The sequence below is a fragment of the Eurosta solidaginis genome, chromosome 4 (genome assembly GCF_040869045.1).
Source record: "Eurosta solidaginis isolate ZX-2024a chromosome 4, ASM4086904v1, whole genome shotgun sequence".
NCBI classification, from domain to species: Eukaryota; Metazoa; Arthropoda; class Insecta; order Diptera; family Tephritidae; genus Eurosta; species Eurosta solidaginis.
The window spans coordinates 5,603,013-5,628,305 of NC_090322.1; the positions used below are offsets into that span (position 1 = coordinate 5,603,013).

Consider the following 25,293-nt stretch of genomic DNA (forward strand, 5'->3'; position numbering starts at 1 on the left):
GTGTTACTGAGCATTTTAAGAGGGAGTGGGCATTAGGTCTATAGGTGCACGCCTTTTCGAGATATCGCCATTAGGGTGGGCCAGGGTTGACTCTAGAATGTGTTTGTCCGATATGGATATCTAATTAAAGGTATTAATGAGGGTTTTAAAAGCGAGTGGCCCTTAGATGTATATGTGAAGGCGTTCTCGCGATATCGACCAAATGTGGATCAGGTGATCCAGAAAATCATCTGTCGGGTACTGCTAATTTATTTATATATTCAATAACACTAACAGTATTCCTGCCAAGATGCCAAGGGCTGTTGATTTCGCCTTGTAGAACTTTTTCATTTTCTTCTACTTAATATGGTAGGTGTCACACCCATTTTACAAAGTTTTTTCCAAAGTTATATTTGGCGTCAATAAACCAATCCAGTTACCATGTTTCATCCCTTTTTTCGTATTTGGTATAGAATTATGGAATTTTTTTAATTTTTCGTAATTTTCGATATCGATAAAGTGGGCGTGGTTATGGTCGGATTCCGGCCATTTTTTATACCAAGATAAAGTGAGTTCAGATAAGTACGTGGGCTAAGTTTAGTAAAGATATATCGGTTTTTGCTCAAGTTATTGTGTTAACGGCCGAGCGGAAGGACAGACGGTGGACTGTGTATAAAAACTGGGCGTGGCTTCCACCGATTTTGCCCATTTTCACAGAGAACACTAAATTTCAAAAGGATTGGTAAATTTTTGTTCGACTTATGGCATTAAAAGTATTCTAGACACACTAAATGAAAATGGGCGGAGCCACGCCCATTTTGAAATTTTCTTTTATTTTTGTATTTTGTTGCATCATATCATTACTGGAGTTGAATTTTGACTTAATTTACTTATATACAGTAAAGATATTAAATTTTTTGTTAAAATTTGAATTTAAAAAAATTTTTTTTTAAAAAGTGGGCGTGTTCTTCATCCAATTTTGCTATTTTTTATTTAGCACATATATAGTAATAGTAGTAACGTTCCTGCCAAATTTCATCATGATATCTTCAACGGCTGCCAAATTACAGCTTGCAAAACTTTTAAATTACCTTCTTCTAAAAGTGGGCGGTGCCACGCCCATTGTCCAAAATCTTACTAATTTTCGATTCTGCGTCATAACGTCAACCCATCTACCAAGTTTCATCGCTTTAACCGCCTTTGGCAATGAATTATCGCATTTTTTCGGTTTTTCGAAATTTTCGATATCGAAAAAGTGGGCGTGGTTATAGTCCGATATCGTTCATTTTAAATAGCGATCTGAGATGAATGCTCAGGAACCTACATACCAAATTTCATCAAGATACCTCAAAATTTACTCAAGTTATCGTGTTAACGGACGGACGGACGGACGGACGGACATGGCTCAATCAAATTTTTTTTGGATCCTGATTATTTTGATATATGGAAGTCTATATCTATCTCGATTCCTTTATATATGTACAACCAACCGTTATCCAATCAAACTTAATATACTCTGTGAGCTCTGCTCAACTGAGTATAAAAATAAAGAATTGTGAGCGCAAATAAGTAGACATAATAGTAAAAAAGTGTGTTGCCTCTTGCTATACATATTTGTTTCCATGTACTTTCACAGTATCGGCCCGATTCTTAGCGTTACCGGTAAAATAGTACCCAGAACATTATGCAACCGAAAATCGTTACCGTTGTTTTATTCGCGATTCTGGCCAAAGTGGTAACGCTGTCATCACCGAAAAACTCACCAGTGTTTTTGGTGAAATTTAAAAGATGGTTTTCTTCGCTTTACCCATGGCGGAACGATACAAGGTGGCAGCATGGGACAGCTGAATATAAACTTTTTTATATAATTTGATACATCAACTTCCGGCGCAGTACGATTTTGACATTTGTCCATCGAATTTACAAAAACGAAGTACATGGAATTTTTATTCATATTTGTAGGTATGCCACCATGCTGCCACCGTGTATGTTTCCGCCATGACTTTACCGAAAATGTGTCACTCGTAGATACGATGTTAACGAATAAACGGGACGATGTGTATATACATATGTGCATACATGCATACGTTTTTACATACCCTGCAAAAATTGTTGGATTACGTGTTCCATTTCCTTCATGTTGGAGTACTCTAACAATACTCCTTTGCAATGCGTTTGCGGAACACCATCAGCCGATCATTGCTCGTTTTTTAACGACCGTGATCACGACACGATAACGATCGAACAAAGTTGCCAAAAGTAAAATATTGCATACAAATAACTGATAATAAAATTTTACTATGGCAACTCTGATAAAATGCGCACTGGTTTTATGTATACATACTATAGTATAGAGAAATATTAGTTTCTTTATTCACGAAAATGCTAAATAACAAGAATATTCGTAGTAAAAAATATAAAAGTTGTATTGCCCCTCTTCATTTACTTTCATTTTAAATTAAATTCACTCCAATAATTCTTTCCGACACAATTCCTCTTTACTGCTTTGGCATATGATCCTCTGTGGGTGCTCCATGGAGTACTAAAGTGAATGTACTTTGGAAAGTACTCTCACGTATGTACTCTATGGAATACTCACAAACAAAGCGAGAGTGGGATCACCTACTCCTCTCCTAGGACATCGAAATGTTAGGTGGAGCACATTTTTTGTATGAATACAGATTAGTTTTGGAATACTCCTATACTCCCAAAGGAGTATTCCTTACATTATTTATGGAGTAGTCGGGTTTTTTGAAGGGTAGCTATATTGTAATATATACTGTGAAAGTACATGGAAACAAATATGTATAGCAAGAGGCAACACTTTTTTACTATTATGTTTACTTATTTTCGCTCACAATTTTTTATTTTTCAGTATTGCCTTTTTCTAAACAACAGCTTTTGTGTGGTTACATCGATGTTACCACCTATTTTAGTGGGTAAACAATTATCCGCCTACTTTCGTGGACACAATACCAAAAGGGTACAAAAGTTACCACATGAAGAAAGTTGCCGTGGTGAAGAAAGTTGTTACCACATTAGAATCAGGCTGTATATATTACAATATAGCTATGTAAAAACGTATGCATGCATACACATCGTCCCGTTTATTCGTTAACATCGTATCTACGAGTGACACATTTTCGGAAAAGCCATGGCGGAAAAATACAAGGTGGCAGCATGGTGACATGCCTACAAACATAAATAAAAATGTCATGTACTTTGTTTTTGTAAACTCGATGGACAAATGTCAAAATCGTACTGCGCCGGAAGTTGATGTATCAAATCAAATAAAAAAGTTTATATTCAGCTGTCGCATGCTGCCACTTTGTATCGTTCCGCCATGGGTAAAGCGAAGAAAACTACCTTTCAAATTTCTCCACAGACATTGGTGAGTGATGACAGCGTTACCACTTGGGCCAGAATCGCGGATAAAAGAACTGGTAACGATATTCGGTTACATAATGTTCTGGGTACTATTTTACCGTTAACGCTAAGAATCGGGCCGTTAATGAAAGAAATCATTTATCCGGCTCAAATCCGGTTCGGTTCAAAACCGGTCCGCGACCCTGTCTTAAATACATATATGCATGTACAAAATTACATACATTTTTATAGAATATAATAAAACACAATACAAGTAGATAATGTAGTACATACATATATGCTTTGCTTATGCGTACGATAAAGAAAAAAACATTAAACTTGTTTATAAACATGAGTTAGAAGAAATGATTATTTGGAAAATCGATCTACGAGCTTACGCTTATATGAGTTCTTAACATCTGTGTCAATTATCAGTAAGCAAGTGAATCTAGAAATTAAGAGCAAATAAACAGCTGAACACGTTAAACCACACATTTTTAATTATTTCATATCTAAGCAAGAAATTGATAAATAGTCGTCAATTACATAATTGTAACGTAGTAACATCATGATTCAATCACAAGAGGTTGGCTCGGAAATTTTCTAAAGACTACGCTTCATACTACTACAAGGAACTAAGGGGTGGGGGCGGGATGTCCTTGAACATTTCATGTGGTCATGCTAATCGTTCTCGAGATGGTCGGGCTAGTACCTTAATGGTACTTTGTTGCCGAAAAGTAACGGTTCTATATCCGGCAAAGGACCATCAACATCGATAACACTTCCTCCCCAAAATCTTCGGGGAGTGTCTTTATCGTTAATACAACAACGTCGTATAGGTTTCTTTTTCCGCAAATAGATTTCCGCATGCCGAGGCACGTAAAAGCTTTGTTCTTTGTTTATTAAAAAAATGGACATCTCTAAAATTTGTTATTGTTGTTGTTGTTGTTATCGAAGGGAAACATTTGTATGGGAAATCTATTTATTTAATTAAGGGTTAGGAGTTTAGCACGAAAATGAAGATCATCTCGTTACATGTAAACTGTGTCTATGTTTAGTTTTATAACAAAATTTTGTTAGTTTTTTCCGGTCATGCAGTTGTTGTTGTAACGAAAGTCCGTTTTGGAGAGTGTAACCAATTATGAATCTTCTTGGCGGGTTACATATCCGGTACTTTGTGGAACTAGCAATATTATTGTAACGAATTTACTTGCAAATCCTCTTATTTGCAATCCTCTGCTAAGTTCGAATCACTAAACTGTTGAATAAATAACTCCAATTTGTAGTAATGCAAAATGGCCTTTATTAAAGTACTTCACAACAACACTCCAACTGTACAACGAATAGCTTAATAACCAAACTGATAGCTTAAAGGAAACTGACTTTCAAATAATAGTGCTATTGCTCGCTAGATATCGTCTTACTCGTAACTGCTTGACAATTCAAATTAAACTGAATTACTTCTTACTCGCCTGCATCGCTTTTATAGTTTACGCTGCATACTTCTAGGCTCTTCGATTTCCAGAAGTTACTAGTTGTTTCGGCTACAAAATCGCCAGCCACAACTACGTGCACAAATTATTGCTCTCTCTTGTGACAACTCAGATAAGGTATATGCATGTGTTTGTAGTTTACAGTCTCCCGCACACACATAAGCGTATAAGTAAATTCATCGGTGTGTGACATCTCATCTCTCGCTGCCTTGTATGTAAATGTTGCTCGTCGGAATGTGTACATATGTGTAGACGCAATTATTGATTCGTTTATGTAGATACATAATGATTGAATTATTGATGTGCATTCACGTCACTGCTTAGATCGGCTTAGAGCTGGCAGCACTCCTTAGTTTTGCTAATATTCGTAACACTGCCCTCCACCTAAGTCTGATCGTCCCGATCAGACAAATCTCTCGATCTAAACGCTGCTAATCTCTCCAAATGAACCACTTTCATTTTGGTTCGTGGTTTGGTAGTGGTTTGTATGCGGTACACTACATCATTGATCCGTTTTACAACTTTGTATGGGCCTTCCCAGTTACACTGCAATTTCGGGGACAAACCTTTTTTTCGTTGTGGGTTGTATAGCAGCACCAAATCTCCTTCCTGAAACCCTTCCGAATTAATTGCTTTATCGTACCTCGCTTTCATCTTGTCACTCATAATCTTTGCTCGTTGCCTTACCAGATCGTGTATCTCTCTCAGCTCTTCTTCTAAGACATCAGTGGATTTCTTGACATTCCTCTCCGCATCGGCATCTATCCCATACTTCAAATCAGCTGGCAGTCGAAGGTCATTGCCAAAAATTACCTTTGCGGGAGTTTGGCCCGTTGTGTCATGTACTGCCGATCGGTAGGCCATCAAGAATAATGATATGTGTGTATCCCAGTCCTTATGGTACTTGTCGACTACTTTCCTTAAATGCTCCTCCAATGTTCTATTGAAACGTTCCACCATACCATCGGACTGAGGATGCAATGCAGTTGTCCGTGTTTTTCGAATGCCCAACTTCTTGCACAGTTCTTGGAACACAGCTGATTCAAAATTCCTGCCTTGGTCAGAATGTAACTCCATTGGTACACCATACCTTGCAACCCATTCGTTTTTAACCACTTCTGCTACTGTTTCTGCTTCTTGGTTTGGGATTGGGTATACCTCTGGCCATTTACTGAAATTCTGGATTTTTACCCTTTCAGTGTATTCCACGGGTGCGTCCGCATTTGCAAGATGAACCAATCTTTCAATATCTGAAGCAAACTCCTGCAATGTCTCATTTGCTTTTTGGTAGCGGTTTTGCAACTCAATTTGGAATATCTGTTTCCTATGCTCGCTTCCGTAACGTCTCTCTAAAGCGCTCATCAATGTTTCGTAATGGTTCCGCTCGTACTCTGGGATGGTCTGTAAGATTTCCGCGGCAGGCCCTTTCAGTGCCACGAACAGAGCTGCAACTTTATCTTCAGCATTCCATTGGTTCACTGCTGCGGTCTTCTCAAACTGTAGCTTAAAGACCTGAAAAGGAACAGAACCGTCAAAGGATGGTGTCTTTACCTTTGGATTACTCGCTGAAACAGCTGGGCGATTTAGTTGTAACTGCTCCATACGACCTTTTAAATCATCTACTTCTGCCTGAAATTGAGCCATTTTTGCATCCTGCGCTTCCAGTTTTGATGATACCTGTTCCAAAATTTCTGCCGAAATTTCAGACATACGTGCCTCTTGCGCTTCCAATTGAGATGCCATATATGTCTTTTGGTCTTCCAGTTGAGATGACACTTGCGACGTCATTTCTGAAATACGTGCCTCCTGTGATTCCAGTTGGGATGCCATATATGTCTTCTGCTCTGCCAGTTGAGTTTCCATCTTGGATGTAACCTGTGTCGACATTTCTGCCATACGCGTTTCTTGTGCTTCAATCTTGGATGTTATGCGTGTCTCCTGCGATTCTAGTTGTGATGACATTGTCGATGTTTGAGCAGATATTGCAGCCAAAATCATGTTCAAGTCTGTGCTCGTAACTGTCTGCGATGTTTCGTTTTTCTCTTCAACTTTTGTTACTTCCTCGCCATCAAGATGAAAGTCATACTTTTCCACATCAATTCCTTCCGCTTCCATTGCCTCTCGTAGCCGTGCCTGAAGTTCAAGTTTAACGCCGCTTGTATTCAATCCACGGCTCTCCAACTCCTTCTTTAGTTGCTGGATCTTCAATTCACTGAACTTTGCCATGTCGTTGTTGTCCTCTGGAATTTATTCAACAATTCCTCTTCTGACACCAATTGTAACGAATTTACTTGCAAATCCTCTTATTTGCAATCCTCTGCTAAGTTCGAATCACTAAACTGTTGAATAAATAACTCCAATTTGTAGTAATGCAAAATGGCCTTTATTAAAGTACTTCACAACAACACTCCAACTGTACAACGAATAGCTTAATAACCAAACTGATAGCTTAAAGGAAACTGACTTTCAAATAATAGTGCTATTGCTCGCTAGATATCGTCTTACTCGTAACTGCTTGACAATTCAAATCAAACTGAATTACTTCTTACTCGCCTGCATCGATTTTATAGTTTACGCTGCATACTTCTAGGCTCTTCGATTTCCAGAAGTTACTAGTTGTTTCGGCTACAAAATCGCCAGCCACAACTACGTGCACAAATTATTGCTCTCTCTTGTGACAACTCAGATAAGGTATATGCATGTGTTTGTAGTTTACAGTCTCCCGCACACACATAAGCGTATAAGTAAATTCATCGGTGTGTGACATCTCATCTCTCGCTGCCTTGTATGTAAATGTTGCTCGTCGGAATGTGTACATATGTGTAGACGCAATTATTGATTCGTTTATGTAGATACATAATGATTGAATTATTGATGTGCATTCACGTCACTGCTTAGATCGGCTTAGAGCTGGCAGCACTCCTTAGTTTTGCTAATATTCGTAACATTATGTTATCAACCTTAGAGCATGAGCTCGATCTGGCTTGGTTCGATTCGAGAAGCAATGTAAAGTCTAGTACGAAATTTACACTTGTGGAATCTTCGAACCTTTGTATACCTACAATATGAGACAATAACGCTATTTTGAGATCGTTGATAGTTAGACCTTTTGTCTACAAATGAAACAAAATACTGTCAGATAAGTGGAACGTAATTGGGGCAATAGGTTACGGTACTTGGGCGCTGATCTAGCGTCAATTCGAAACCCTGATTATATTTACTAAGTAATATCATCTTGTCTTTACAAAAACAGTAATATTTCCATCCATCACCACTTACCTGCGATGCTGCAAAACCATCGGGATTCAAACTGGGCACTAAATGAATTTCAGTGTTATTCAATAGCCTTTGCACGTCAGGCAGCTTTTCAAAATTCGCTGTCAAATATTGTGCTAGAAATATCACAATTTGTCTACCAAGCGTCTCATCACCCTGTATATTGGCCGTCACCTTCACCAATGGGCGTAGCAGATCGACGTTTCTTCCGCCGTCTTTGTTTTGTGCTTTTAACGACAGTGCATACATTTCACGACCCTGCACCGTTTTTCCAATGGAATATTTCGTAGCCAAGTGAGGATAGAGTTCTTGTAGTTTCGCGAATAGAGCACTTATTTCAATATTTGTTAGATAATGTGGCGGTGGATGGCCTATAAATGATTGGTCCTCCAAATGTGCCGCCGTCTCTGGTGTGTTGGCTGGTGAGGAAGCAGCAGCAGGGGAAGAGACGATGGTTGTGTTGGTGACAGTGCTCTTGACTTCCTTGTCATTCACGCAGCTGATAATGAAAATCATAACAAAGGCGTAAAAGCTTTGCATTGCAGGCATTTTGGCCGATATGCTGGATCTTATTTAAAAAAAAGATTGCACAATATCCGTGTTTTGGGCTTTTTTAAGAAACGTTCACTTGTATTACGCTAGTTATTAAACAAAAATTACGGTTTTAATGATTTTTTGCTATTTTATTGCACATAATCCCTTTAAACTTGTAAACTAAAAGTTCTTGCACTGCGCAAGCGAGGAACACTTATTTTCTAAAAAAAAAAAAAAAAACAGTCGACCACTTTGCTGACGTTGGATTATTTCCTGCGAGGCGATTTCTTTCTGCGCTGCGCGCAACTGCAAAACTTTCAACGAATTTCACATGTAATTTTTTACACAAACTCCTCACTTCGCACGGCACTCCATTAAGACCTAAATATTAATTTCATATATTTAACAATGCACTGCACTTTTATTACACATTGTACGCTGGAATTAATAATTAAACGCAATTTATATGTGAAAATGTACCGAAAAGCAAAATTACAAGCTAACGAAACAAACTATACACAATGAAACAAATGAAAAATGACAGCGGTCTGGAAATGCCAAACCAAAATCATGATAATCGCGAGATTGGCATGGTGTCATGGTGTATTGCATTTGTTCACATTGCAACATTGCTTTGTGGTGGGTTGGCAAAATTGACATTTAACAAAGCTCTTGTATTTACATATTTACATACGTAAAGGGCCAATTAAACTTCCTTAACCCTAACGCCATAGTCGTAACCATACCCATATCCATAACCATCTCCAATGTCCAATGTTCCAATTTGATCAATTAATGGTGCCGCCATAACCTAAAAATCTTGAAAATTTCATAAAAAGAAGAAAACGCAAAAAATTACAAACATGAGCCACAAAAAATAAGTCTCTTAGTCATAACGTATCCAAAACAATGAATAAAATCTACAAAAAGTTATTAAATTCACCAACTCAAATGTTTTTAGGTTATGGATATGGCGAGAAACCAAAAACCAATTGGTTATGGTATGGTGGTATGGTTATGGCTTTAGCGTTATGGTATGGCATCATTAAACCTGCAAAAACGCTCTCGTCATTCCACGTCATTTGACTAGTCCTTTTACGGTCATAGGTTATATTCATAGTCACATTTGCATGGGCGTGATTAGGTTTTGTGACCACATTTTTTGTAGGGAATCGATTACATTGATTTCCATAACAAGCCAACCAAATAAAACCGCACTGTGTTTTTTTAGCGCACGCAAACAACCAGCGTTTTTTACCCTAACCGAAATAAGCATGCGTTGCAACGATGTAAAACATGTATGCAAACGTCAAACCTAAAATGTCACGCAGAACAAAAATTGGAAATCGAGTTAGGTTTTCACGCAGCAAATTCAGTTTCGGTTGCTCTCATACAAGTTGTATGTGCACGAGACATTTTTTTTTATTAAGTGGACTTGTATTGTAAGGTTGGTTCGATCAGCTGTTTTATCTGGTTATGGATAAGTCACCATTAATTGGCCCTTAATAAGGTAATAACGGAGCTCTTGTATTCTTGTATTTACATTTACATAGGCAATATAACAGAGCTCTTGTATTTACATAGGCAATATAACAGACTCTTGTATTTACATATGCAATAATGTTAAATTTTCTCGCTGTGTGGCAGCACTGCGTTTTTGTCTTTCTCCTTTTCCTTTATCTTCGTTTGTCCAAAATCGTAGTTTTCTGGTTATTATTCGTCATTGTGAAAAATTTATCTGCGAGGAAAAACATACAATTGCATCAATTTTCCATTGAATCGTATACAAAAGTCCAGAAATTGTGGACAAAGGTTTTTAAAAGCTAAAAACAAGTAAAAGTTGTGGTTTTTTAAATGTTTGTTGAGGGCAATTTTTTCGTATTAATAAACGTTGCCCGTGCAGCAGCGCAAATTAGCAGCAGTGGCCGAGAGTTCTAAACGACGTCGTGGAAAATTTTGCTTCAAACAGAGGGTGAGCGGTACGGAGAACCTAAATACATATTCGATTGATCGTAGCAAGGCTATTGTGACAGCAGTACCTCCATAAACCACCCACCATACATCTATTACCTTACTACACACTTGTAAATTTTTGCATATCGGAAACCTTTTATTGACAGTTATGCCACAATCACGTGCTGCCGCAGCTGAGGTGGCCACTGGCAGCGGTCCACAGCCACTTGTTAAAATTGGTCATTATTTGCTTGGTGCAACTCTCGGCACAGGTACTTTTGGCAAGGTGAAAATTGGTGAACATCAAATGACCAAACATAAAGTGGCTGTTAAGATTTTAAATCGTCAGAAAATCAAAAGCCTTGATGTGGTTGGTAAGATACGAAGGGAGATACAGAATTTGAAACTCTTCCGGCATCCGCACATCATTAAACTTTATCAGGTATGCTTGTGTTTTCTATGAAATTGGTGTGTTGACAGTAATCGCTTGCATTGTTTATGTGCAAAGGTCAATAAGGCTTATTATTGTTTGCAGTTTACACTTTTATTATTATTATTTTATTTTTAACGGCTATTTTTACTTGCACACGCAATTTGCAGGTCATTTCGACGCCCACTGATATTTTTATGATTATGGAATACGTTAGCGGTGGCGAGTTGTTCGATTATATCGTAAAACATGGCAAGTTGCAGGAGCACGAAGCACGTAGGTTCTTTCAGCAAATCATATCTGGAGTGGACTATTGTCATCGTCACATGGTGGTGCATCGTGATTTGAAGCCGGAAAACTTATTACTTGATCATAATTTGCATGTAAAAATCGCTGACTTTGGTTTGTCTAACATGATGCTAGATGGCGAATTTTTACGCACCTCTTGTGGTTCACCCAACTACGCTGCACCTGAGGTAATATCTGGCAAACTTTATGCCGGCCCGGAAGTGGATATATGGTCATGCGGAGTTATACTCTATGCGCTATTATGTGGCACTCTACCATTCGATGACGAGCATGTGCCTACACTTTTTCGTAAAATCAAGTCTGGCATTTTTCCTATACCAGAATATTTGAACAAGCAAGTGGTGAATTTGGTATGCCAAATGTTGCAAGTAGATCCATTGAAACGTGCTACTATGGAGGAAATCAAAAAGCATGAGTGGTTCCAAAAAGATTTACCCTCATATCTATTTCCCTCATCGATTGAGCAGGACTCCAATGTTATTGATACAGTGGCTGTCGCTGAAGTTTGCGGTAAGTTTGGCGTAAAGGAGGCTGAGGTGCATAACGCCTTGTTAAGCGGCGATCCACACGATCAATTGGCTATTGCTTATCATTTGATTATCGATAATAAACGTTTCGCTGACGAGGCTGCCAAGACAGAAATCAATAATTTTTACGTTGCTGGTTCACCACCGCCAGCTGCACATTCGCCTAGTGAACGCTCCGAATCGGTTGGGCCAACAGCTATTACAATTGGTGTTGGTTCTGCGTCGGGCACTTCAACGCCTGGCGGAACTAGTGGCGCTATGCGTCCACATCCTGAACGCATAGCACCGATGCGTGAACGTCAATTGGCTATGTCTGTGCAGGCATCGGGTGGGGGCGCATTCCCTGAGAAGGCAGCACGTGGTACACCAATTAAACGCGCAAAATGGCATTTGGGTATAAGATCGCAGAGTAAGCCTAATGACATAATGCAAGAGGTTTATCGTGCCATGAAGGCTCTCGATTATGAATGGAAGATTATAAATCCATATCATGTGCGTGTACGTCGTCAAAATGTTAAGACAGGCAAATATTCGAAAATGTCGCTGCAACTTTATCAAGTGGATTCAAAAAGTTATTTACTGGATTTTAAATCTTTAACTAATGAAGAAGTTGAGCAGGGTGATGATGTTATATTGGAGAGCGTAACACCACCGCCACTAAGCGTGCAGGGTGCAATGCCACAACAGCCAACTGGACATCATACAATGGAGTTTTTCGAGATGTGCGCAGCGCTGATTATACAACTGGCACGTTAGATGTTTTAAGAAAAAATTGGGGTATCCACGCTCATTATAATTTCTTAAATTAAAATAGTAGATTGTACACAATTAGCATGTTATTCGTATATATTGTTTTAGATGCAAGTAAAAAGGTGTAGGTGCCTCTTTAGTTTAAATAGGCTTTTATTTTCCGCTGTGGCTGAGCGATTATATATTCGAAGTGTATGAAGCGTATAAAATTTTAGTATGTATAAATGGCTATTCATTATTGTACTACAACTAACGCTTTTATTTAGAATGTATAACACTTTTGCAGATATTGTAAATTTATCTTTGAATGCAATCTATTAAATGGATTTTAAATTGTTCGGCTGAAACTAAATGGTTTTTATTTTGTTTATCTTCTGTAATCGCATACCTAGTACACCAAAATTAGTTTACGTTTTCGTTCGTATGCTTTATTGTTAATTTTACATACATCCTGCTTATGTCCAATATATTACTAAAAAATGCATACACTAAAAATTATTAGCAAAAAAGTGTATATCGTTATTGCAATGAGTGTAATAAAAACTCACGAAGAAACATTAATAAATTTAGATGAAGCATATAATGTTGTAAATAAAGATTTACGTAAAAAAGCATAGCAATTATATTTCATTTTCCTCTTTATCTTTTTTGTTTGCCGCAGCCGCCTCCTCTTGTTGTTGTTTCTTTCGTTTTAATTTGTTAATTAAGTTTTCTATGCTGTTAGCATCAACTAAACCAATGAATTTGTCAACAACTACGCCGTTGCGAAAAGCGAGGACAGCAGGCACAGCCTTTACCTCGAATGTCTCTACCAAATCTGCATTTGTATCAACATCTATTGTAGCCAAATCAATATCTTCTGAAGCATCCAATAGTTCACTCATTTTTGGTGTCAAAATTTTACAAGGATCACACCATTCAGCATGAAAATTTACAATAACTGGATTTTCGCTGTTTATTACCTATTGGGTAAAATGTTTTGATTGCATAATTCTTTAATATCATTTTCAAACTTACTGACCTTTTGATCAAATTCATAATGATCTTTGACATCTACTTTGCGTTCGCAGGATGTAGTTTGTGAAATGTACTTCTGCATGAGTGCAGTAGCGCCAGGTGCCTGACGTTGGAAACTATTTTGGCCGCTGCTTAGCAAAGCAATAACCGAACGTGGCGCTATGCCTCTTGCTACAATTTTTAGCATATTAGGCTGGGAAGCAGAACTGCAAGAAGTCAGTTGTTTAGCGTAATTTATTAGAGGTACCTGTTGCTTTCTTAAAATCCGTCAATGTTTAACTGAGGTCCACCAGCAGTTCTTGGTACAAGCTCTCTGGCATTGTAAATTTTACCAAGTAGCGCAACTAACAGCTGGGCCCGAATTACGTTTTCCGTGATCAAAACGGCAATCGTACGAATAAAGATTACGTGACTGATCGTACGTATTGCAATATTGGTATTATTAGGTACGTTCAGTAACGTATCGTAATTTATGACAGACAGTAATAGATTGAATGGTGATTTGTAATAGATATTTTGACATTTAAATGTCAATTTCTATTTGTAAATAATACAAATTATTTATTTACAAAAAAATTACATGTGCAATAAATACATAAAAAATATTTTATTATTAAACAAGGAAAAAACAAGTGCTGATTCCAACAAATTAACGAAGGTAATTATAGTGATGAGTGCACAGTGATTTAACAATAAATATAAATACGAGGTGGTAGAGAGATCCTCCTAGTTGCCGGATTAGGTAGTAGTACAGTTTACGGTACCCACCCTAAAGTTGGGCTAAGATTTTCGGGTGAGCTATCAAAAGACGCGTATTAATCTCGAGAACAATAATCCGAAGGCGGAAAAGAAAAATTTTATCTCTGTCCGGAGATATTTGCAGTTGAAGTTGGCGATTTTCGTGTGGTTGTTGTTGTGTTTTTACCCACAAAAAAAATTGTGCATCACCGTGGCGGTAGCCACGGTTATACCACACACCCGGACTTGGGAAAGCGTAGCCCAGGGTTATTTTTTATAAGCGCGGCCAAAGGCCGCCAACGCAGAAAGGTGTTCTGCGGAAAAATACTATGGATTCCACCCCCCGTTTCGGAAGTACCACCGGGTCTTTTTTCGGTTTTTCGTTAATAGCTTTTGAACGGGTAAAAAAAGTTAACTTCCGCTTTCGGATTCTTGATCTAGACGTGAATACGCGTCTTTTGATACCTCACTCGAAAATTTTGGCCCAAATTTCGGTGGGTACCGTAAACTGCACTATTACCCCGGATTATTGTTGTCGAGGTCAATACGCGTCTTTTGACACCTGTCTCAATATTTTTGGTAGCGTATTAGCAGTCGACCCCTCAACTAGACCTTTACCGTAGTTTGTTCAAACAATTGTTCCTGCGGGAAGATTACCATCTACGCCGCTTACGCTGGAATACATTCCCCTTATGCATAGAATAGAGATTTATGTGCTCTTTGTTATATGTAAATATTAAATGTAACAATTTAAAACAGGGCTGGACTGCTAATACTCGTCCAACAATATCGGAAGACGTGTCAAACGACATGGTCACATAAAAAAAAAGGTAATAGTCTAGTTGAGGGGTCGACTGCTAATACGCTACCAAAAATATCGAGAGAGGGGTCAAACGACGCGTATTAATCTCGAGAACAATAATCCGATGGCGGAAAAGAAAAATTTTATCTCTGTCCGGAGATATTTGCATTTGAATTTGTCGATTTCCATGTGGTTGTTGTTGTGTTGTACCCCCAAAAAAAATTGTGCATCACCGTGGCGGTAGCCACGGTTATACCACACACCCGGACTTGGCATGGCGTAGCCCAGGGTTATTTTTTATAATCGCGGCCGAAGGCCGCCAACGCAAAAAGGTGTTCTGCGCAAAAATACTATGGATTCCACCCACCATTTCGGAGGTACCACCGGGTCTTTTTTCGGTTTTTCGTTAATATCTTTTGAACGCGTTAAAATTTTTATTTCCGCCTTCGGATTATTAATACTGATGTCAAGACGCGTCGTTTGACACCTCTCTCGATATTTTTGGTAGCGTATTAGCAGTCGACCCCTCAACTAGACTATTACCAAAAAAAATTGTGTAGAAAGGGGTTTTGCACGGCTTTAATATTGACCCCAAACAGGTGTTGCACGAGCCGGGGTAGTATTTTATAAGCGCGGCCGAAGCCCGCCCATGCATATAGGTGTGCTGCGCAAATGCTATGGGTAATTTTTCGGGGTTTCGGGAATATCTTTGGATAGACTCAAAATATGGTTTTTTCGCATTCGGATCAATGATAGAGGGTTTAAGGCGCGTTCTCTGCCACCTCACGATATATTTAGAAGTATATTAGCAGTCGTCCCTCTTGTAATTATTCGTTATTGTAATAAAGATGACAACAATTTGGTAATTCTATAAGACAGCATGACACTGCTAATACGCGTCCAAAAATATCGAGAGAGGTGTGAAACGCGTATTGACATCAGTATTAATAAGAAAAATTGTATCTCTGTCTGGAGATATTTGCAGTTGAAGTTGGCGATTTTCATGTGGTTGTTGTAATGTTGCGTACCCACAAAAAAAATTGTGAACATAGGTGTTTTACGCGGATATAGTTTTGGTATCCAAACCGGTGTTGGACCCACCCAGGGTAATTTTTTATAAGCGGGGTCGAAGGCCGCCAATGCGGAAAGGTGTTCTGCGCAAAAATACTGTTGATCCCACCCCCGGTTTCGGAGGGACCCGTGGGTCATTTTTCGGTTTTTCGTTAATATCTTTTGAACGACTTAAAATTTGTCTTTTCCGGTTTCGGATTATTAATACTGATATCAAGACGCGTCGGCGTTGAAACCTCTGTCGATATTTTTGAACGCGTATTAGCAGTGTCATGATGTATAAATCTACCAACAATTTTTATAAGGTGTTCGAAGAACCGGTACTCTAGGCTTCCTTTACGTGGTTGTTGTTGTAGCATTGCTTCGCCGTATCCACTAGGTGCGACCACTCACAAATTGTCATCAATAGGCTCTAACGGGAGTCCTAGGAAACTTGCAGTTTCAACAGGGGTGGAGCAGAGTGAGGGCTGTTAGAGGCGTTGGTTCCACATTGCAATGACATAGATGTTTGGTGTCATGTAGGGAAACACTGCAAGCAGACATACATTATTAATGTCGGGGTTGAATCTGGATAGTTACATGTTATAGTATTCAATTGAAGTTGAGCCAGGGAGTGTGCTTCCTCTTCTTTGAGTTCTGGGTATTTTTCCTTAAGAACTGGGCTCGCCGGACAATTCCTGGCATAGAGGTCCGACACCTGTTTGTGTAAATCTCTGAGGATCTGCTTCTGCTTTTTTGCTTCATACGGTTGTGTTCTCAGGTGCCGTATTTCCTCATAATGCTTCCGGAGATGACTTCATAAGCCCCTGGCGGTGTGGCCTCTTCAATCAGATATCTGTTGAGATTGATATTCAACAGAAACAGTTTGTTCAGCATTTCATTTCTGTGCCTAATGGGGGAGTACTCTCGCCTCATTGTTTAGGTGGTGTTCTGGGGACATAAGAAGACAGCCCGTAGCGGTTCTGAGGGCAGTAATTTGCCAGGCCTGTATTTTCTTCCAGTGAGTAACCTTTAGGCTGGGCGACCATATCGGGGACGCGTAGCATGCAAACGGCCGGCCAATTGTTTTGTAAGTGGTAATAAGCGTTTTTTGTCTTTACCCCAAGTGATGCCGGTAAGAGATTTTATTATGACGTTATATATATTAGGAAAAATTGCAGTTCCATTCTTCCCAAATTTTTGGGCGTAAGGCACCCGGTAGCGTAATGAATGTGGTCCACATTTGGCGCGTCTATGTTGTAAATAAGGTTGCCGATGCTTTGGTCGGTGACAATATCAGGTTTGGTAAGTCGAAATAACCGGAGAGAGTGGGCCTGTGGTCATTATTGTGCAAGTGTGGATAGGACACCACCCTGTGGTACCCCTTGTTTAATTCTTCTGGGTTTAGATGTTATGTTCCTGACGTGCACCGATGCTTGCCGACCAGACATAATTTGCGGTCAACCTCTTGAGACTTGGAAGAAGGGAGGACCCTTCCAGGTCTTGCAGTAACGTGCCCTAATTGACCGTCTTTATCTAGTAGAACGCTATTTCGCCTTTTTGTCCGTCTGTAGATCAGAATGCCATAGATCGTGGTGGGACCTGCCTAGAATTATGCAATTTTCTCCGGTGAGTAGTGCGCTGATTTCAGGGCGGTATACACTGGGGCATTAGGTGACAGGAGGGATGCAGATGTTGATACTTTCTAGTTTTTGTTATACCACTACTTCACCCTAACCAATAAGCTCTATCACTCCAAGAAATACCAAGAAAACTAACGTTGTAGTTTTTTAGAGTTGAAAATATGGAGCCGGAACTACTTTTCTTTTTAGAAAGTTCCGACGAAGGCGTGGATGGGCATGACCAGAAGGTTGTAAGACGCCAGCTAAGAGACAAAAGCAATCCTCTTTCTTTGTCTGAAAAAGCGTAAGTTCGTTTATAATTTCACTATAACTTGAACATTTGTGAACTGTTACCGAATCGTTTATATAACTGGCTAATTTTTAGGTTCATTAAAAGGTTTCGTCTTAATAAAGCAGCATTTAATTATGTCCTGAGGAACACAAATTTCAATTGCCATTCCTCAGCAGCTGCACCGCCCATCCTCCAGTTGGCAGTAACGCTTTCGTTTCTTGGAAGTGGCAGTTACCAGCGGGCGGTAGGGGACGATTACCTTATGGGAATGAGTCAAAGCTTGGTTTCAAAATTGAGCACCATAGTAGTGACTGAAATAGAAAGAAATCTATGTCCAGAACATATCCGTTTTACACTGGAGAGTTTGAGTGGCTGTATGGAATGGTTCTACGAGAAGTATAAGATACCACGAGGTGAGAAAATTAAATAAATTTTTTTGGATGCGCCCAAACTTTTCCCTCTTACAGTAATTGGATGTATTGACGGTACCCATATTGGCCTGCAGAAACCCAGCGAAAACGAACATATGTTTTTTAATCGTAAGGGATTTCATAGTTTAAATGTAATGATTGTAAGTTAAATATAAACTTCGAAGAATATAACGATCGAAAGAATTATTTTATCCGTATAAACACGTATCTTGCTGCAGATATGCGATCACCAATACAAAATTAATGCAATAAATGCTAGATATGGAGGGGCTGCACATGATTCCTTTGTATGGAAGCAATCAGAACAAAGAATAATGCTAGAAGAGAAATTTGAAATAAATTCTAACAATAATTCGTGGTTACTTGGTATGTATTTTTTAGTCAACTAGTATGAACTATGGGCATTTATTCTCTACTTTCATTTAATTAGGTGATTCCGGCTATCCACTTGAACCTTGGTGTATAACCCCATACAGAAATCCTGCGGAGGGTTCAAGTGAGAGTGTATTTAATGCGGTTCACTCAAAAGCCAGATGTATGGTGGAGAGAACAATTGGTATTTACAAAGGGCGGTGGAAAATACTATGCAACGATAAGCGCGGAAGATATACCCCACAAAAGGTGGCAATGTTTTCCAACGTTTGCGCAGCTCTACACAACATATGTATGGAATTTAAAGTCCCTTTTAACCAACCAAGTGTAACTGCCAATGATGTTGCTGTGAATGATATTGATATAGGCGAGCATACACAAATTTTAAGAATTGGTCAAAATATTCGAAACCAAATAAAGCAATCCCTTCTTAATTAAAATACAAATGGCCAATCACAAAAGTTAATATACAGGTGTCTTATCTGAAGTTCTTAGTAAGTTTGGCTTAAGATGAAATATTTTGGCAATTTTTTTCAAAAAAGTGTGTCAATTACACATAATATAGGCAATGTAAGTTGAGAACTTACCTGGAGTGGATCTGGCACAAGCCTTACACCAATTTGCTCCAGACGTTTTTACAGTTAAGTGTGAGAAATTCAGGAGAAATAACTAAATAAACTATGATAATCTTTTTATGTTTACAGATGCTTGGTTGTCCAAAATAAGCACAGTAGTAAATTAACGCTTGAGGATGAGCAATTTAAAGAAAGTTATTGAAGGTGTACATGATTATTACAACGATGTATTAAGTTATTCATTAGCAGATTTTCCTCAACCTGATGCTCAACGTATTTCCGAAAAATGTGATCCTGCGTTCCTGCTCGAGCGTTTTTTACAGCTTATACTAGGTTGCGCAGTAAATTGTGCTGCCAAGCAGATTATATACGACAAATAACGTGCTTAGTGGAATCACTTCAAGCTAATATAATGCGAACACTGCAAGATCTTGAGTCAACTTGGCATGGAGAGTGTTCATCTCGTAGTTCGTCAAGTATAGCTAATTTCGATTATAAAATATTGCAGGAAGGGGAGATGCTTTGCCTCAAAAGGGTTTCGAATCTGATAAAAAGGTATTTGGTGAAATTGAGTTTTACTTAAAAAATTTTATTTTTTTTAATTTCATATTTTACAGAAAAATCTAAAATACAAGAGCTTAATAACCGCAGGATGAAGTTCATCGGTTGGAAAATGCAACTGCTCAAATTGGTAATGATCGTGTATCACTGGGTCCAGTTCAAGCTGGTTCTGCACGTTATTGTGAACTTCGTCGATAGCTCGATCGAATGAAAGAAGACCTTATACAATCAGATGCAGCACGAGAGGACCTGAAATTTAAGGTTCAGCAGCAAGAAAAGGAAATTCAAATAATAAAACAGCGTAATGACGATCTGATAGTAAATATCGTCCATATTTATAATGCAACCAAAGATTTGCTATTTTCATTCACGTATTAATTTTATCTTTTTTCATTAAAAAAAAACACTTCTGAGTAAATACAGCTTAAAGATGAAGTTGACGTGCTTAGAGACGATAAATTGAAAGAGTGCGAAATCGAAATGGAAACATATAAGAAAAAATTCGTAGAATTTGTAAACTTTAAACTGGCTTAATCTTCTTATATATTGACATATAACTTTCTAAAAAAATAACGAAAATAATTTTATTGAAACGAAATTAGCTGGGACAAGGTTTTAAAGGCGCCACCCCGTGTTTCCAAGAAAAAAAAGTTGGGATCTTCCCACCTCTTGTATATTAACATAACGCCAACTTTCATCGTGGCAAATATTTTACTTGTTGTTACATTTCAATCTGTAAAAAATCTATTGGTTAGGGCCTTTGTGAATTAAGCTAACGATATGCACCTGTAAGATAAGAGATAAAAAGAATAACAATTTTTATCAGAATTTTTTTTTATTTATTAGCTAAAATCATTACATGATTTGTATAACTAAATTTATAGTATTTAAAAATAACTATACTAAAAAATAAAAATATGACTGGAGTTCAATAAATTTTTTGTATTCAATAAATGTATATATATATTTATATAATAAATACTATCCCTTAAAACTATGGACATTTTTTCGTTCAAGATTTAAATAAGGTTCAACATTTTAATTTCAGTTCTTATATACATACCCAACAGGCATTTCTGTAAATGTTTTGAAAAGTAATTTAAAGTAAACTTGTTGTGTTAAACGATTCCAGTATTAAATATATATATGTATATATTTTTTTTTTTTTCAGAAAACATTTTATAAGTTTTGTGAAGAAACGTTGATATGCAAATTAGCTGTGAAAATAAATTGTAAATGTTACCAAAAAAGACGACAGAACTATTTGCCAATATTTTTCAACTTCGAAAATTTTAAATTATTTTCATGAGAGGGAATGGCTGCATTTAAACCGTTTCCTGGATTCGCCTACAACTTATTCGAAATGCAGCCATTCTTTATTTAATATATGAATGAAATTCAGAATTAATTCATATGTAAATTTACATACACCTATGTATTTCTTAATATTATTGAAATGATTGAAATAAAAATTATCATTTATAAAAAGTTTTGGGAAATTATTTATAACAAGCTTTCTTTTCGAATTTTTTTTATAGGCTTAGAAGTAAGCCGTTTCGATTATTTCAAGCTTAATTCTAAACAATTTGTAAACAAAAAATCAACGTTTTGTAAGCTTAGTGTTTGTTTGAGAAAACTTTATAAATTTACATTACGTTTACTTTGATTGTTGGGTATATATGTAATAAAAATATTAATAACTAGCTGACCCGGCAAACTTTGTACAGCCTCAGAACGTATGGGCGGTGTCACGCCCCCTTCAGGAAACATTTTAATTCGCTACATTTCCGAAATTATTTTGAACAGGTATTCAATATTTGGTATGGGGATTTCATATCTGAAGAAATTGAGGTTGGAGAGTGGGATTGGGATGGGAGCTGGAGTGGATATGAGAATAGGAATGTTTATGGGAGTGGGATAGTTAGAGGGACAGGGAGTTTGAGTAGATGTTGGAGTGGGGTACGTTTTGGAACGGAAGAGAGATAAACGGAATAAGGTATGGAGAAGAATAAGAAGAAAAATATAGTAGAAGAGAATGGGATTGAGAGTGAAGAGGGGAGATGGGGCTCACTTTTTAAATGTAGGAAAACCAATTTTCGGGTAAGACATCGTCTGCCGGGTAGGCTAGTTATGTATATAAAAAAAAACTATGTAAATTAAATATGATGAAAATTATTGGCGAAAACAGGTGTACAATATTTGATACCTTTATTCGGAATCGGAAAATGGATTTAAGTCCCGCTTCCTCAGTTCTATTTCTAAATCGTTCAGGGCACAAAAACGTTTGTGTTTTTCTTCCCTGATCTGTAGCGTCCGCTCTTGGATTTGCAACATCCGCTCTTGAATATCCACGAGTCTGCCAAGCTTGTCATCCATATTGAGCTTTGCCTCATTTGCGGATTTTAAATTTTGCTCCAAAAGTGTTAATTTTGGATCCTCACATACTTTTCTCCTCCTCTTCGAAGTGGACGGGACATTATATTCTTCAATGTCATAATCAGAAACTTTGATCTTCCGTGTCGAAGTTGTTGGGTTGTTTGTGTCAATTTCAACTGAAGGCATCTCCGCCTGCAAAAACTCAATCTCGTCAAAGTCCTTGCTTACTTCGATTGGAGATTCAAAAAGGTGTTGAGAAAAACCCTTCGAGATGTTACCCCAGGTTTGCACTGTTTGCAGACCCTCAACCGTCGCTTCTAACCCGCTTGCTTCAATGATATTTTCCTCCGCTGATGTTATCAATTTCTCCTCGTATGGTCCACCACCAGTCCGAGACTTTGAGCTCCGGTTAAAAGTTAGTTTTCGCTTCGCTTGGTATTTTTGGTCAGCATATACCTACAAATTATAAATATCACAGAATTACAAATTATCATACCAAGCGATGAGTGTTCCGATCGGTTGTTTGATTTACCTTTCTCCACATTTTTGCATCTTTCATAGGTGGGCCTACAGCGTTAAGTTTTTTGGATAGATCCTCCCACAATCGTTGAGATGTCGCCTTTCCTTGGGCACAATTTGGTATGATGTTTTTGGCCAGGTTGGGGTGCTGCTGCATAAATTCTCCCATCATCTCCTTTTGCTTATAATTAAGCTTATTTAGATTCGTCCTTTGGGGAAACAAACATTTTATATTATAAATAATTTTAACTAATTTTATATTTATTTACCTACATTATTAAACTCGAAATTTTCCTTTTTATGTTTGATAAAATTTTCCTTTTTAGTTGTGCTAAGATCACTTTAATTTTTTAAAAACAAATTTAAAACGTAAGAACTATAAATTAATTCGTTTAATTTTCAAACTACAACCAATTTTTAATGCACTCGAACGTCTTTTTGCTATCGTATGAAATTTTTTGACGTTTACGATTTGTTGTGTACGTTCACTGAACACATAATACCGAATTTCGATAGCAGCTATTCGTTCACGTATCACGTAATACCAAATAAGTACTTTTAAGAGACGAGTGTTCAGTTCACGGAATACGTAATTCGGGCCCTGATCGGTGAAAATTCGCACATTCACACGCACAGTTCTCGACTCAGTTTCAAAGAAAAACTTTAGATTATTTAATTCAAATTTTAAAGTGAGATAATCCTTACAAATTTATGTATACAGAATATATATGGCGTTTTTGTTGTTATTAAAACAATAGTTTTATTTATATTAAAGCTTTTATCATTTTTTTTTTTAACTTTGAAAAATCTCCGAACACCATTCCTTCATTATATGACATTCGACTGCCTAGTCCACTGCCTTCCACTCTATTCGCAACATAACCTCTACTTAAGCTGCCAAACTATATAGTAAACAATGCTCTCTGGCCGCTTTTATTTTTATTCTCTATCCGCTTCACACCAGTTTTCGCTCAGCTGTTAGATGACGTCTAAAGATTCGCCAATCTGATAGCTCGTTTTTTCTTACCACGCCAAATATGGATTTCTCTGCAATTTATTCTTTTCTTTTTTATTTGTTTTATAAATCCCTCTTATATTATATTGGTAAGTATTTACTTCTATTTTCAGCTCTTTTTCCTTGTAAAAACTGATACAAGCTGGCAAAAGAATCAAATAAAAAGTCCACATATCAAATTTGACAACTCTTAAATGTCAAAGTAAAGCTAGAGTTGCCGCTTCAATACGTTGTTTCAATGCTGCAGGCACAATTTGTGAAGTTCTAATGAAGAATACCAGATACGAATAGAAATTGAAAGGGCGAAAGGGCCAATTAATGGTGACTTACCATAACACTAACGCCATAACCATACCATAGCCAACCAATTGGTTCTTGGTTTCTCGCCATATCCATAACCTAAAAATATTTGAGTTAATGGAATTTAATAATTTTTTGTAGATTTTATTCTTTGTTTTGGATACGTTATGACTAAGAGACTTATTTTTTGTGGAATATGTTTGTAATTTTTTGCGTTTTCTTCATTTTTATGAAATTTTTACGATTTTTAGGTTAAGGCATAATTAATCGATCACATTGGAACATTGGAGATAATTGTGGATATGGGTGTGGTTATAACTATGGCGGTAGGGTTAAGGAAGTTTATTTAGCCCTTAACATGCAAATGCAACAACAATGTGAATTTCTTGTTGCATTTGCATGTTAAATTTTTATCGGTATCTGGTTCACTGTTCATTGGAACGCAAGGAATGTAAACAAACGCAATATACCATTTCAATCTTGCATTCTACCAATTTCATTCTGTCAGTCTATCCATCAATTTGGACTTATCGCTTGGACAACGGCATCTTTTTTCATTATTAATAAAAACTAATAGCTGAATTCAGTAAGCCGTCTCTAGTCACTATTAGAGACTATTTGAGGTGAAAATCACTTTTGAGACAATTTGCCATTCTGTAAGCTGTCTCGCGTCTCCAGCCTCACAGAAGCAATCACTAATTTGTGAGCTGGGCCGGGGCAGATCACAAACGGGAAAATTTCAGAAAAAGTATGAAAATTATTTGTGAAAAACGCTTTAAATATATTTTTTATTCTTCAAATTAAAATAAGCATAGAAAAAATTAAAAACCAGAAAATACTTAAAAAAAACATCGAATTCTATGTGGCGCCGCTGAGATTCGAACCTACACAATTTGGGATTTTCTACAAAAATCGTGAACGGCGTCTTAGCAAGCTCAGCCACAATACCACCTAACGTTATGTTGACAAAATGCAATGCTATATTATATGTTCAATGTATGAGTAA

The 25,293-nt window shown here is 37.5% G+C and overlaps 5 protein-coding genes across 11 annotated transcripts in view; 2 read left to right on the forward strand and 3 right to left on the reverse strand.

Moving 5' to 3' along the window:
• Positions 1-9,166, reverse strand: part of svr (Carboxypeptidase D svr) — a 98,955-nt gene extending 89,789 nt beyond the window's left edge. The window contains exons 1-2 of one of the 2 annotated variants that reach the window (XM_067779779.1): positions 9,077-9,166; positions 8,118-8,752 (exon numbers count right to left, since the gene is read on the reverse strand). In XM_067779779.1, the coding sequence (XP_067635880.1) occupies positions 8,118-8,663 (546 nt within the window). In that variant the 5' untranslated portion in view covers positions 8,664-8,752; positions 9,077-9,166. Of the gene's footprint in view, positions 1-8,117; positions 8,870-9,076 lie in introns of both variants that reach the window. The other variant, XM_067779778.1, reaches the window with a different exon arrangement.
• Positions 9,167-10,315: 1,149 nt separating this feature from the next.
• AMPKalpha (AMP-activated protein kinase alpha subunit) lies at positions 10,316-13,233 on the forward strand. Its single transcript, XM_067779819.1, has 2 exons — positions 10,316-11,043; positions 11,202-13,233. The coding sequence occupies exons 1-2, from the start codon at positions 10,771-10,773 to the stop codon at positions 12,621-12,623; spliced, it is 1,695 nt and encodes a 564-aa protein (XP_067635920.1). The 5' UTR covers positions 10,316-10,770; the 3' UTR covers positions 12,624-13,233.
• Positions 13,024-14,023, reverse strand: LOC137248874 (thioredoxin). Its single transcript, XM_067779835.1, has 2 exons — positions 13,639-14,023; positions 13,024-13,579 (listed from the first exon to the last, which is right to left on the reverse strand). The coding sequence occupies exons 1-2, from the start codon at positions 13,819-13,821 to the stop codon at positions 13,238-13,240; spliced, it is 525 nt and encodes a 174-aa protein (XP_067635936.1). The 5' UTR covers positions 13,822-14,023; the 3' UTR covers positions 13,024-13,237.
• Positions 14,024-14,115: 92 nt separating this feature from the next.
• Positions 14,116-21,549, forward strand: LOC137248870 (putative nuclease HARBI1). Of its 5 annotated transcripts, XM_067779827.1 has the most exons (9): positions 14,116-14,292; positions 18,019-18,150; positions 18,232-18,551; positions 18,606-18,709; positions 18,788-18,935; positions 19,000-19,435; positions 19,507-19,581; positions 19,646-20,071; positions 20,134-21,549. In XM_067779827.1, the coding sequence occupies exons 2-6, from the start codon at positions 18,029-18,031 to the stop codon at positions 19,377-19,379; spliced, it is 1,074 nt and encodes a 357-aa protein (XP_067635928.1). In that variant the 5' UTR covers positions 14,116-14,292; positions 18,019-18,028; the 3' UTR covers positions 19,380-19,435; positions 19,507-19,581; positions 19,646-20,071; positions 20,134-21,549. The 5 variants fall into 5 exon arrangements, with proteins under 5 accessions (XP_067635928.1, XP_067635926.1, XP_067635929.1 ...); XM_067779825.1 differs by having other exon boundaries at positions 19,000-19,581; XM_067779828.1 differs by having other exon boundaries at positions 14,120-14,292; positions 18,057-18,150; positions 19,000-19,581; positions 20,134-21,547.
• Positions 20,922-23,570, reverse strand: LOC137248871 (uncharacterized). 2 transcript variants are annotated; one of them, XM_067779830.1, is made up of 3 exons: positions 23,246-23,570; positions 22,986-23,181; positions 20,922-22,909 (listed from the first exon to the last, which is right to left on the reverse strand). In XM_067779830.1, coding segments are annotated over exons 1-3 (822 nt in total). In that variant the 5' UTR covers positions 23,248-23,570; the 3' UTR covers positions 20,922-22,285. The 2 variants fall into 2 exon arrangements, with proteins under 2 accessions (XP_067635931.1, XP_067635932.1); XM_067779831.1 differs by having other exon boundaries at positions 23,242-23,570.
• Between the last annotated feature and the right edge of the window lie 1,723 nt (positions 23,571-25,293).

Coding starts and splice junctions, on each gene's coding strand:
- LOC137248870 (XM_067779825.1), top strand. CDS start 18,029: ATGGAGCCGGAACTACTTTTCTTTTTAGAAAGTTCCGACGAAGGCGTG. Junction 18,151..18,231: donor CTTTCTTTGTCTGAAAAAGC/GTAAGTTCGTTT, acceptor GCTAATTTTTAG/GTTCATTAAAAGGTTTCGTC. Junction 18,936..18,999: donor CAATAATTCGTGGTTACTTG/GTATGTATTTTT, acceptor TCATTTAATTAG/GTGATTCCGGCTATCCACTT.
- AMPKalpha (XM_067779819.1), top strand. CDS start 10,771: ATGCCACAATCACGTGCTGCCGCAGCTGAGGTGGCCACTGGCAGCGGT. Junction 11,044..11,201: donor ACATCATTAAACTTTATCAG/GTATGCTTGTGT, acceptor CGCAATTTGCAG/GTCATTTCGACGCCCACTGA.
- LOC137248871 (XM_067779830.1), bottom strand. Junction 22,910..22,985: donor ATGCAAAAATGTGGAGAAAG/GTAAATCAAACA, acceptor TATAATTTGTAG/GTATATGCTGACCAAAAATA.
- LOC137248874 (XM_067779835.1), bottom strand. CDS start 13,821: ATGCTAAAAATTGTAGCAAGAGGCATAGCGCCACGTTCGGTTATTGCT. Junction 13,580..13,638: donor ATTATGAATTTGATCAAAAG/GTCAGTAAGTTT, acceptor TTTACCCAATAG/GTAATAAACAGCGAAAATCC.